This window comes from Bemisia tabaci, chromosome 7 (assembly GCF_918797505.1).
Source record: "Bemisia tabaci chromosome 7, PGI_BMITA_v3".
Classification (NCBI taxonomy): Eukaryota; Metazoa; Arthropoda; class Insecta; order Hemiptera; family Aleyrodidae; genus Bemisia; species Bemisia tabaci.
The window spans coordinates 26,498,975-26,513,056 of record NC_092799.1 but is presented as its reverse complement, the minus strand read 5'-3'; the positions used below and the strand labels follow the sequence as shown (position 1 = coordinate 26,513,056).

At 41.1% G+C, this 14,082-nt stretch overlaps 1 protein-coding gene across 4 annotated transcripts in view; it reads right to left on the bottom strand.

The window, feature by feature from the left end:
• Window positions 1-14,082, bottom strand: part of LOC109034001 (breast cancer anti-estrogen resistance protein 3 homolog) — a 186,479-nt gene that overhangs the window by 119,415 nt on the left and 52,982 nt on the right. For 2 of the 4 annotated variants that reach the window (XM_072302714.1, XM_072302715.1), the window contains exon 2: window positions 6,350-6,613. The exons of 1 other annotated variant lie outside the window; for it this stretch is intronic. In XM_072302714.1, the coding sequence (XP_072158815.1) occupies window positions 6,350-6,395 (46 nt within the window). In that variant the 5' untranslated portion in view covers window positions 6,396-6,613. The remainder of the gene's footprint in view (window positions 1-6,349; window positions 6,614-14,082) is intronic. One more of the 4 variants, XM_019046889.2, reaches the window with a different exon arrangement.

Here is a 14,082-nt window from a genome sequence, read left to right as displayed (position 1 = left end):
CTGAAGGCGTTTTGACTTAGCACATGCAAACTGCAGCAAAAATGGCTCATTTTGTGTGAGAGATGAGTCCTGTATCAGTAATGTTACTTTCGACAGGAGAAAATTGACTACTAGGGAATTCAAAACTGCTCCCAACTCATTTTCTTTTATAAAGCGATTTGTTTTGTTTCTGTTAAACTTCGCCCAATTTTGATACGCAACTTAACTCGAGCAAGCAAAGAGAAAATTAAAATTAATTAAAGTAGTATTCTGTTCGTTGGACGCAGCTTGAGTCTATGTCATCAATCTAGCTCCCTCATTGAGCCTTGTCTATGGCGGTGTGGTTTTAAATTTTTAACACTTAAAAACCCCAATTTGACCTGCAACTTTCGGAAATCTTTCACACAACCATATCCGAGACTCAGCAGTTTTTTCTCGGCAGTGAGCCGCAGGCATTAATGGAGTTCCCCCGACGAGTTGGCGAGTGAAGATGAATCAAGTATTGCATGACTCCAATCGTGTGCTTGAAAGATTTCACGTGCTCGTAAACTAGTCACTCGATTTCCAGTTCGACCTTTTGTTGTATGATGAAGATGAATCGCAGTACTACATACGATATGGCCCAGAGTGGATAGACTTTGCCAAGTCAATTCGAAACGATGGATTTATAGAACTTTTCTTTTTCTGTAGACAGCAACAGGTTAACAGGGATGCAAATTATGCGATCATACTGAGTATTTCAACATTGGACGTGGCATAGGAGATGACTAAATTCCGTAACTTTTTCCATCAGAGTATCACTCTCCTTTCTATTATAGATTCGTCGTTCCCCGTAGGAACGTATGTCTATTCCAAGGTTGCAAAGTTGATTCAGACATTTTAAACCTTTACAAGAATGTACTACTTGACTTTTTGTCGTAAACATTTTTGATTGTCGTATAAGATCAAAAGAAAAATCAGTCAATTTTCAGTTGGAGAGGATCAAGATTCTCCTTGTAAAAATGCAATTTGCGAGGGGGAACTTGTTACGTTCTTTCGTTAGGGAAACGACGGGTTAATACCGCTCATTGTAATGACACACGGGGCTAGTTAACGCGCCTTCATCCAATCGCATATGCAATAAGGGCAGCTCCGGCAGACATCACGGCGGGATTTTGCATGCATGGGTGTTTTTGAACAGGCGATTCAACTTAGCATCTGCGTGGCAGAAGTTTACCACAGACCGATTTGCAAAACTTTGAACCCTCTGTTCTGTTATTTATGCTATTATTTCGATAAACCGACACTTTAGGATGACGATTTCCCACTCTTCACGTCTTGGTACGTACATTCGATTGTCCGTCAGTAAAAAAATTCCTCCGTACTTGGATTACATTTCGCAATATAGAACCAATATCTCTGGTTTTTCCATAAAAGCACATATCTGCATAGGGAAACCAATAGCATATATGGATTGCATTTTGCAAAAAGGAACCACTAGCATTGCAATGTCGTTAAGATTTTGCAACTTCTTTTGTCTTGGAGGAAAAACCCGATTATCCATTAATAGTTTCTATTTTACTCGCTAAAAACTGTGAATTTAAGACAAAAATTACCATCTAAATTTTATAGTTTTTCACGATTTCCGCAATTTTATTGCAAAGGATGAAGTTGCACAATCTTAGCATCATTGCAATGCTAGCGGTTCCTTTTTGCAAAATGCAATCCATATGTTGTTAAAATGGGTCAACAATAGTAGTTCCTTATTGCAGTTGTAACCCAGATCACTCGACAACAATGTCACGAGAATGTCCGGTGTCCAGAGGCGCGTAGTGAAGGTTACCCCGGTGTGAAGAATTTTAAATCATATTGTGCCATTGTTGCTATTCTGCTTGATGAAAATACAGTATCCAACGAAACAATAGCAGTGGAATATGTCATTCACGTAAAATCTGGCAACCCCTCCACCCTCGCACCATGTGGGGCGCGGCGCTTTGCTTTACACACCTGGAGGGCCCGCGAAAACGGATAAGCCTCATAAATTAATATTTCATGCCGCGGAATCAGAATCTATGCAGTAGAATGAAAAATTAGAGGAAAGAATTGCGGAAAGCAGAAAAGTATTGTCGATTTCAAAATATTTGGCAGCAGTGGCGTGGCATGCTTTGCGAAATATCGATTGCTCTGCCATTTAAACCTACGGAAAAGGATCGATAAACAGGGTGCTCGCAGCGAACACCTTAATAATCGATTCTTTACCGCAGTTTCAAATGGGGGAATATCGATGAATCAATCATTCACTCCTCGCCACTGTTTTGCAGAGAGTGTTGGGTGAAACTACGTGAAACACAGCTTCCATTCGACTAAAAACCGATGTACATGAACGTATTTGACCATCACTGAACAGATAAGCTTTTCTTAAAGAAGCCCAACGTACATAGTTTGTTGTATCTCCAATTGAGACGTGGCAAGTCTCTGCTAGTATTTTATTTATTTATTTATTTTAATGCAACTATTTACAAGTTTCTAGTTGATCTTACTTGAAACTAGCGCCATCAATAGTGCTTCTCGTTAAATATTCGCCAGGAAAATAAATTCATACAAAAATCCTCAACTTTTGCGGGAGTTCAAAAGTGGGGTTTTCATCCATTTGGTAACAGTGGGGTCGTTAATGGAACAGTGTCGCACAGTGAAGGGAGTCGATGAGAGCAGTCGAACACGGTTTGGAACCTTTAGAAGCTCTTACCCTCATGGATACAGAAGTTTCAAAGTGGTCCCATTAGTTCTCTCGTTAAATTTCCTTCACGGAGCATAATCTTAAAATTCATAATTTTACGAAAGAAACAAATACTCGTTATTTCGTAGTTTTAGTTGAGAATTTCACTTCCCCGATTGTCCGTCCCACTGTGCGCCTTGGAGATGTGTAAAACAAATACCTCGGCCCGCCGCTCTTACATCCGTTTTGTTCATTCAGTTCCGTAAGTTGTCCTGAAAGAAATTGTGACGGATATTGAAGGTTATCTCACAGTTAGGCCGCGCTCCGCAGTTGGAAAGCGCGCCGGTGAATCACCTCGATCCTACCTCCATTGACGTCACAACACGTCGAGCTCCGCTAGACGAGGTTCATGGTCCTGCTATTTTTTACTCGCCGTACGATCAAAGCCCCGATGGGCTCAGAACTTGCGGATCGGGCTGGAATTATTGAAAGCGTCAAAGCCCCGTAGTGTAAGTGCACTGCAATTATACATCGACACCTAAATCCAAAAATAATGTATCTCCGATTGCGACAGTGCTAATTGGACCGGGTTAAGCAGAAAGGAATTAATGTCCTTCAGCCATCGCCAGATTTAATTGAGCAATTCAATGTTTTACATGAAAACGGTTGTGCTAATTTTTGTGCAAATCCCATAATTTGATCTCTGAACAAGGAAATTTTGTCCTCAGTTTAGTGAAAGCCAGCGTTTCTTTTAAAAAAAGTGGAAATTTTGTTCGGAGGTCAGGGAAAGTTAGGGAATCAAAAAATGTTTGATTCAGGGAATACAAAAATACTCAGGGAATCTGAGGATGAAGAAATCATGGCAACCCTGGTATTTCTCGGTTTCTGAGCCACTTTTTCGCTTGTTCAATGTGCGCATCGTGTTCCACGCATCATTTACCTTAGGAAAAATTTATTCGCAAGTCAAAATTGGACCGCGTTTAACAGAAAGGAACCAAGCTACATAATTTATCGTCAAATTATAATCGGGCAATTTAATTTTATACATGAAAACGGTTTTGCGGATTTTTGTGCAAATTTCAGTGAATTTTCTCCATAGCATGAAGCAAATTACTTAAAATATTCAAAGGAATCCGCACAAACGTTCACTCGTAAAAAATGAAATTTCCCAGTTAAATTTGGCAATAGCTGATATGGCTTTGGTTCTTTTCTGTTAGACGCGGTCCAATTCGTTCATAGTTTAGTGACCCATTGGTTCCAAACGATAGCTAACCCTGCTTAAAATTTCAAAATAAAGGGGTAATTTTTTTTTGCAAACATATTCTATGAGGACCTTGGGCCCCTCCATTCAATTTCACCAAATGCCCCCGCGGCCTCTCTCTGAGTCTGAATACGGCACCGTCTTTTTGACATGCTAGCTTTGACAGAGCTTGCTAAGCAGGACGCGCCGCATGTGGGTAAGCTGTCTGAACATCGATGAATACTGATGATTGTCTCGAATGAGTTTCGATGTCCTCCTCGAAACTCATAAACTCATGGGTGGGTGAGCGGAAGTGGAGTGTAAACCTCAATACGGCCTCTTTACTTTCGACTGAGGCTGGTGAGTACTGGCTGACGTCATTGAAATAGTTAACCTTCACACGATCGGGGAACTCCGGCCCTCCTTGCTTTTCATACTCCATTGATTTCTGATTGAAATTGCATATCAAGTGGACGCAATTGAACTTGGTGACGTAGCGTCCTAGTAAATCTCAGGATCATTGACATGTTTCAGGAGGCCTCAATTGGGATTTATTTGTCTATGGTGGGTAAATTAGTGCTGGACCCGCTGTGTCTATGAGCCGTGATGAGGCTCATATAACTTAGGGAAGAGGCCTTTCCACGAAAATCTATCTCTCAAGAACAAAAAAACATTTTTATAAAACACAGATTTTTTAGGAGCCAAAAGGAGAGGTAGATTTTTCACCACAGAGATACCAATTAGGGACGGCAGGGCGAAATATCGGGGATTTTTTTAAAAATTTTGCACTATCCTGAAGCTTTTCCCTCATCACGAAAGCTTCCGCATTGCTCCCCCACCCCTCCCCACAAGATTCACCTTATTATTGGCCGGTCCTGTATCATCACCCTCTCTAAATAAACTCCAATTCTATCTCCTCTCTCTTTCGAAAATTAATTAAATATTTTCTAAGAAATACTTCATTCACGAGATTATATTAGCCAAGCATGCGATTAATTTGTCTATATTAAGAATTTAGTCGCAGTCCATCCTTGAAGATGGAGCTCTATAAAATAACGTGAAATTATTAAATGCTTGTTTCGCAAAAATCCAAAAATCTTACAGACAAAATTTGACGTATTTATGCTAAAAAGAACTATGTGCGTAGGGTTTGCGCGCAACACAGCTCCTTATAGCATAAATACGTCTAATTATAAAGTCTGCACATCACGGGAAGTTGAAACTTTTTCCTCCGCCTCGCGTTATTCATACAGTTGGACTCTACGTAAAAGAATCCTCTTCCACTTTCAAGTCCGCAATATTTTATTTTACTGTATCTACAATCCAGTCGCGGAATATTTTATTTTGTCCAATTTAATTAAGCATGGAAGTAAGTTCGTCTTGCGGTCTTGATGCAACTTCATATCTCCACGGTGTGGTATCTGCCAAAAGCAAACATCAACTCCGTGACTGCTAATTAGAATCATTTTCTCTCCTTTTTAAAATGAAAAAATGCGGACGGATTTTTTTAAAATCCCGCTAAAAATGACGTGGAAAATGCGAAAGATGGGAAATGATTGACCACGATGAGTTCGAGGGCGGAAATGTTTACATTACACTCGCGCGCAGCTTGAAGACACCGTTGCCACGTCGTGCAGAAAACTGTTAAAGATGAGTATAATAAATTGAGATTTTTGTGTAATATTGGCAACAGTGCCTTCAAGTCTGACGGGGACTCTGTTGACATTACCATCCGCACCGATTAGTTTCTGTCTGGGCTCGGAGACATCTGCACGCTTTGGCTGTCGCATGTGCCGTGTGCGCCCCCCTAAAGCCTCCCCCTCCCCCGATGCAATGACAACAGCTCATTGCAGTCGATATGGGGAGGCCAGCTTGGGGCCAACTTTCGGGATATCTGAGCGAGCTTTGATGGAAAAGGGAGCGGTTTTCTGTTCGATAGGGCGGCTATGGATATAGGTGACACAAGTGTGTGTGTGTGTGGGGTAACGGCTGATGGGATGAGGCTGGCAAAATGTGGAAATGTTCCCATCTCAGTTTTTATTATTATTGAAGAGGGCTGATCCGTCGGTTTGCGGTGTGTGCAAACTTCTCAGCTTCTGGGCAAGCACGTATATACCGTGCTATAGGGTAGAACGCATATCATTCGAAGGCTGCTTATTTTTCGCGCGTATACGTAGTATGCCGCCTTTGCGATCACATGTCAGAATTAAAATCTCAAATAAAGTGCAATACGGGACAGTGACGTGGCGTGAATTACGATATATCGATTGCTATGCCATTTAAACCTATGGAAAAGGATCGATAAATAGGGTGTTCGCAGCGAACACCTTAATAATCGATTCTTTACCATAGGTTTAAACGGCATAACAATCGATAGATCGCAATTCACGCCACGCCACTGATACGGGAGGTATAAAAAAGATTAAAATACTCACTTTGGCTCCGGTTCTTCTTCTTCAATTTACTGCCGCTCGTCCCCATTTTCAAATGATAACTCGCAGACTCAAACGAGGAGTATCATCCGAAGGGTAACTCTATAAGTCTAAGCTGTGAATTAGTAGCGCAGGCGCTGCTGCGTATAGTAATCCGAGGAACATTGAGGTTATGCAGATTAACTTAAACACACACCACCGGTAAAATTCAATAATCGGGACAATTTTTGGCACTGATTTCTTCGGCGACCACTCATCACTCAGCTGCTGAAAAACACATTCACCGTTGAGATTGATCGCAAGATTTTGAATACCCAACTAGAAGTTTGTTGACTGTAATGACATTTGTGATAAATCTGAAAGATTGCACCTACTGAATGACCCGTAGGAATTACAGGGGGGAAAAATGTTCTTGTAGATATTTCAAATCAACTCTGTTCAGTGGCGTGCGGTGGGTTTAGTGACAGGGCAAGCTCTAGCGTTCGCCAGCCGGGGGGGGGGGGGGGGGGGGTTAACGTAGTCTCTTTCCCCTCCTCAGGGAGCCTCCCTAGAAAATTGTTAAAATTTTACGGTATTTGCTCTATTTTTCGGATGAAATATGATGGAACGTCTTGAAAAACTGTGGTTTTATTACTTTCTCTCTTACTTATGATTTCATTTACTCAACTTGTTTCAAATGTTACTGAGCATTAGAGGACGGCTCCATGCTCTTCACTCCTAATTTTGCCACTTATTTGAGGTATTGTAGTCTTTATTCTACATTATTTAGAATTTTTTGAGTTTAAAATTAGAAATTAGAAAAATAAGTTAGAAAATTAGAATTTTCTGCGTTTAAAACATGATTGAGAATTTTCTAATTCATCACTAATCAGATCAAGTGGGGGAAATTTTATAGAATTTAAGGGCATTTGCACCGAAGGAGCAATTACAACCGCGACGGATAGAGGGAGCAAGATAGCGCATCGGAGGCAGAAGCAGCGCGCTACGGTGACGGGCGAAGAGAAGCGAGCTGCGATCGCGCAGCGAAGGGCTCGGACTCGGAACGTACCGCTCTACCCGCCCGCCCGCCTTGATTCCGCCGCGCCGAGCAGGGGCTCTCCGCTCAGCTGATCGCAAACGATTCTCCAGCGCATGAGTCGGCCCGTGTTCAGGCCGCGCAGCGCGCTGCGCCATGCCAGCGCCACCTCCATCCGCTCTGGTGCTTACCTTTAGTGGCACTATACGTATTTCTGTCTCTCTCTCTTTCTGTTTTTAATGCAATTTACATACTGAACACGCTTTATAAATATATTTGCTAAAATGTAAAACATGCATCTAACAGGTGTAAGTTTCTTCTTTCTTTTGAAATCTTTGGGCAAGCAGTGCTTGCCTTGCTTATCCGGACCGCACGCCACTGACTCTGTTGGTTTTTTTTAGTGTTTTAGACTCACGCTTAGCTTATTTAAATAAGAACAAATAATGTTAAATTAAATTACCTAGTAAATCTTCCAATATAATCTCATATCTGTTGCAGGGGAGGCTAGCTTAAAAGCTTTCATTTGCCGCAAAATTGAGTTTTTGTTCAAGTAACATTGATGCCATAATTGAGACAACTATACTAATAGCGTTTAGCTACGTCAGGTCTTTATCGATATTACGTTTTCAATACGAGTAAATTATGGTTTAACCCTCCCTTCCCTCCGAGACAGTAAATTTACACATTTAAAAGAGGAAAAAAGGAAGGAAAAATTTCGCGAAATATTAAAAAACGAAGTCGAGTATGGAAAAATTATCACTAAAGCCCACTTGGGAATGTGTATGTAGAGGATTTAGATTTTAAGTATCAAAAGGTCCCGTATACGCGAGTTATGTCTGAGAATATAACGCTTGCGACGCGTCCAATCAGTCGAATGAAGACCGGCTGCACGTTGTAATGCCCTTTCGCCTTCAACCTCGGGGGTAGGCAAAAACACCTCCTACGCGTTGATATAGTTGCATCCTGAGTATTGACTTGGTATGTGCGTCTTATTATTACGAGAATCGAGAGAGTGGAATGTATACATAACTCACTTTCGTATTATTACTTTGATAGTTACCAGGCCCGCCACAAGGGGGGGGATACTGGGTCCTTGGTACCGGGGCCCGGGCCCTGGAGGGGCCCGTGACGCAGGTGACAAACCACTACAAATTCATGTGTAACCCTTGTCTCGTAAGGAAAAGTGAAAACATTACCCTAAAGTTTCAAAAACACGCTAGGGCACTATAAAATTTGTCTTACTTTTTTAGAGATTTCTATCTCATCTCAAGATTTTGAGAATATGTAGAATCGTATTTTTAGTAACTGCGTTTCATTTTCTTCCGTTGTCGGATGCTGAGGGGCTCCTGATGTCTAGGCATCCTCGACTTTAATGGCTCAACTCTCTTTCCATAGACGTACGAAGGGGGAGTCTAGGGGGCCCGGCTTCCCCTAGAATTGAAAAGTATCATCTGCCCCCCTCAAAAAAAAAATTTATAGATGTTTTGAATGCAACAATTCGAAAGTATTTGGTGCTGACAGTAAAAAAAAAGGCGTAATTATTCTGCAGAAATTGATGGAAAATCTCCATCATAAGAGCTTCAAAATGCGTCCAAATATATTTTAAATTTCAAAAATTTCCCGGGGGAGGACCCCCGGACCCCCCTCTGTGCTAGGGGCCCGGGCCAGAAAACTGGTACCAGGGCCCGAGATGGGATGTGGCGGGCCTGATAGTTACATCCCAATACTCCGCCTTGAAGTAAATGCAATTTTATTCACGTTACTTTCCATTTTTAGGAGGGAAAAAAGGTAGGTCGGCTAAAGTTATCATGGTGATTTTATTAAATAGATGTACGTGCACCAGGACGTAATGTTTGCAATACGAAACTACCAGTTCCGACTCATTCCTTAAAACACCAACTTACATAGGAAAACTAATGGCACGAACTGAGCTAAACTGAGCTAGGAATAGTATGTTCTTAATTGCAAAAAAATAGTCCAATCAAGCTTGCTCAACCTCACGGTAATGAATATGCGAGCAAGAGTACAAATGGACAACATTTTGAAATAGGGAACCACTATATCTGGCTCATTTTAGGAACAACGTATGTGCAATTAGAATCAATATGCAGATATGTGCTATATTTTAAGGATGAGCTATAGAGATGGTAGTTCCCTTATTGCAGAACGCAGTCCAAATAAGGATGATCCATTGCTTTATTCATTCGGTAAAAACTGCGATTACTTTTTAGGAATACATGCAAGGTTAGGGCACACGGCTCGAGGATTTTTATCTACGCTACCGTGCTAAGGAAGAACGCTGTATGAACATTCGAGAGTCGTCAAATTTCCCGCGAAAAAAATGTAATTTGACGACATTCATCCACATTATCCCTTGAAATTTTCAGATATTTTAAATTAAATTGTGTACAAAACTGTCTAATAATTTGAGAAAATAATATTCACAATTTTCCCAGTAATTTCGGTTTGTATCTGAGAAATCTTGGCGACGTCTGAAGGCTCATACGGCGTTCTACCTTGGCACGGCACACGGTGGAACGAACTAATAGAAGAGGTAGGACACGTACGTTTCGGCTAAAATTTCAAATGTTCATGTTTCTTTCGTCACAAATTCAATTTTAAGGGGTGATCCTGAAAGAAAATTTCACGAAGAAACTAATGGAACCACTTTCAAACTTTTTTGTTTCATATTTTCAAAAATAAAAGCTTTTAAAGTCTCCAGATTTTGTCCGACCTCTCCTATCGACCAGTTCCAGTGTGCGACAGTACGGGCAGCAGCGTTAACGTTTAACGCACGTAACGTCATGCGTGTTGGATGTAAAGAGAATCGCGAAGAAGAAAATCACGGTAATGAATGTAACGAAAGACGATAAAAAATGCATAAACTGCGATAAGTGACAGCGAGCAAGGATACTGGTCGTGGCAGCCGCTCACCGATGACATCAGGGCACCTTGTCCCTCATGCTGTTGCGAGCTTCGAGCTTACAACTAGCTGAAATGATGAATGAGGAGTGAGGTGAGGTGAGCGGTGAGCGGCAGGAGGTGTGGTTTACGGCGCGGCGCGTGAACGGCTTCGCGTCTCGACGTGATGTGACGTCGGCATCGTGCCTCTAGAAGTTCTTGCTCCGAGGAATTTCTCACCTTCCCACCCGCAACAACAACAGTACAAGAAACAAACAATGAACCAGTACGATTGCCCACCAAAGGGACACAATAGCACGTCATCAAGCTATTTTGTCACCATGACGAATAGTTCAAATAGTCCTATGAGTGTCATTTCCACGGAGAAAGTTAGGAAGGTGGTGATAGCTTTTTCAATTGTACTTGTACACTGAGGGCATTCGTTCTCGAAATAGATATTCTTTCTTCAGGGAGACCCACAGTTTACATTCCAAGAGGAGGGCATTTGAGGAAAATTCTAATATGATCTTGAGAGTAGTAATTTTGTACGTTTCGTAATTTAGTAGTGGTCAAACACCAGTACTGTTTACCAGTGATGTGTATCACATGGGATCGCGCTTAAATGAAATCCCGTGTCGGAGAATAACGTATTCCCTTTATTTTTGATCAATTTTTTCAAGCTCATTAAAATGGAAAAAACATCCGGCAGCTTAAACTATTTTCTGTGTATTTCATTCCTGTAGGTTACAGAGTGGAGTATAATTGGTAATTATATCATACAGTACTGCCTCGCTAAGGAAAATGCCAGATGATCCTGCACTCATTACTAAATTTCCTTAGACAAAATCACGAATTTTTAGGAAAATGCATTAATATTCCTCCGAATTTTGTTGCCAATTTTATCCAAAATATCCAACAATTTTAAGGAAAAATACGAATAACATTCTTCAAAAATAAATATTTTCTTAGAAGAAATTTGACAATTTTCGAATGCTAATCGGAGTTTTTACTCAGCACGGCAGAACGAGTATGAGCTGGATTACGTTTTGTGACATGGATCTATTGATATTGCAATGTTGTTAAGATTTTGGGATTTCTACATTTACAATAAATTGATTAAAAATGTTTTTGGTCACCCTTCATGGGAGCCCACTGCGAGACCCGGGGGGGGGGGGGGCACCTAGCTGCGCGTATGGATGAAAGCTGAGGCTAAAGTTTCTATTTATGCAAAGCTTTCTTGGAGATTGCTTTCAGATCTTCTCAGAAATGGTGTACATATTACGGAGCGACGCAAATAAATCAAACATCCAATTGGAGTGTGACTGATCTTGAAACTTTTCAAAAAGAGCCAGCAAAGTCACGTCATAAACAGGTAAACCCGAGGGAGGCTCTTCTCAGTAAATGTTCCAAGTTCAAAGCGATCGATCCACCTCTTCGAGTCTTACAACTAGTATGCAGATGTACGGATTTACAGTAAGCTCTCCTCTGCATGCACTCCTCGCCAATCCAAGATTTTCCCGCAACGTTTTAATATTTCTACGCATCCAGTTGCGGTCTTGCGGTTTGACTAATTAACCTCATTTCGCACCGAACCATTCGCATTAGAGGAAGAAGAAAATAAAAAATAAATAAAAAATTATGTTACGAGCAGTAACGCACCGAGAGTCTAGTCATCGCCCATCCAATTTATTTTCTGCGATCGGGATCTAAGACAGCGTTGCCGTTGTGATGCAAATAATTTCAAGAATCCAATACCTCCAGTAGAGGTTACGTGGAATACGCATCGTTTTTAGTTTTTGAAAGAAAGCGAAAAAACGGCAGCATCGATCCTAGGAGCGCACTAAATGAGCGAGAGATTTCGGGAGCTTGTGGTTAATAAAGGGCGGATGGAAGCAGCGATTGCGGTTTGAGATTCTGCCATACTAAGAAAAACGCGGTATGAACCTTCACACGTTGCCAATTTATCTAATTAAAAATGGATTTTCTTGGAAACTCGCGAATTTTTTTCTTACATTTTTGAGAGATTTTAAATTGCGTTTCAGTCATTGTCGGATTCACCTACTTGCCGCCCATGGGCCGCCTATATTTAACCGCCCCTTTCTCATTCGTTTTGAAGCTCGATAAAAACCATCAAATGAACGTGCCAGCGGGGGAGGGGTGCATAAGAAGCATTTATTCGTGATGAATATATTTTTTGGGAAAGCCCTGTCAACACTACTAGCAAAAGTTCACGGCACTTTGCGCGAAAGTTAAGTTCCGTAAACTTATCTCTGTGTGGACAAGGCCTTCCATTCATAAGAAATGAACGGAAAAATGATGAAAGAACAAACATAAATCTGGTTTAATGATTTTAACTTTCGCCGCCGCGCCGCGCAGACCGCACCGTGTTTGGCGCAATGCATGAAGTATTCCGACAGTTGTAGGTGCTATGAGTTTCACGCCGAAGACCGTTGCTGAACGCACCGTATTTGACGAAATGCGTAAAGTATTCATGCATTCTTGTAGGTGCTATCCGTTTCACGCTGACCGCAATGACCGCACCGTGTTTGATGCAACGCGTGAGGTATTCGTGCAGTCTTGTAGGCGCTAGTATGTGTTACATGCAAATCGCCGCGCCGAGGGCTTCTCCTTTTCATCTCAAGTCCTCGTTATCATTTCTCTCTAAGTTGCGCCGTTCTAGGCCAAATTGCATGTTTGATTTCTCTCGTAACTCGACTTATTGAGGGTGCTGTCTCTTGTATCACTAAGAGACGACAAAATTAGAAATAACTATACTCTCAGGAAATGACAGATTTTGTCGCCTTTTCTCGTTTGTAATTTTGTTTTTATAAATCCGTTTTTTTTTTATACCTACACTCTAAAAAATTGCAAATTTTTGCCGCCAGGGGCCGCGGTCCATGTGGCCACCCCCTTAATCTGGCCCTGGTTTCAGTCAAAAGTACGTAAAATGTCTTGGTAAAATATTTATACCGACGGTAAAGCTACCAAATCAAGTACTTATCTCGTTCGCGGTGTTCCCCGCTCCAATTTTATTCTTTTGAAGGAGAACGAATCAATATAATTTCTTGAAATTTTTACAGAGTTGTCTTCGCACATAAAAGAAAAACACGGAAGTTTTCAAAAATTGACGTTAAGTAGTTTTTTTATTTAAAAATAAGGTGCGACAGGATGTCTATAACGTCACAAACTGAGATACGTGCATGGTTTGGCAGTTTCATCGTAGATTTAAAAAATTTAAAAAAAAATAATTATCCTGGAGTTTTGGCAACATTTGAATGTTTATACGGCATTCTTTCTCACTGTCAGCACGGCAGCATTGAAGAAAGTTGAGGTGATTTGAGGTTTGAGTCAGAATAAAAGGAAGCTGAGAGTAACAGACTGGAAGGATGAAACTTTTACTGCTGATGAATCATTTATAGAAATGTAACGAGGTCAATCGGTTACTCACAACAACGGTAGATGTCAATTTCAACTCGTAATAGGAAGCATGCCCTCAAATCTGCGCAAGACATCAAGGAGTCTCGTAATGTCATACGGTAATAGTTTAAAAACTCGGTTGATCGCAAAGCAGAGAATCCAGCTTCATTCCACGGTCCAAGATTTTTTTTGGGTATGTCTCTAGTCTCCTCTCAGTAAATTTCGGTAGAGGTATAAAGCTGGCTGATAAACGTTGTCAAGTGTGATGCAAGGACGTAACACCTAAAAACCAGGTAGATAACAATTTGTACACGAAAGTAGGTTTTTTGCATATCTCATTATCTGAAGGGACTTTTCTTGATCGTCTACCATGTGAAATTTTCTATTTGAATCAATGCTTAGG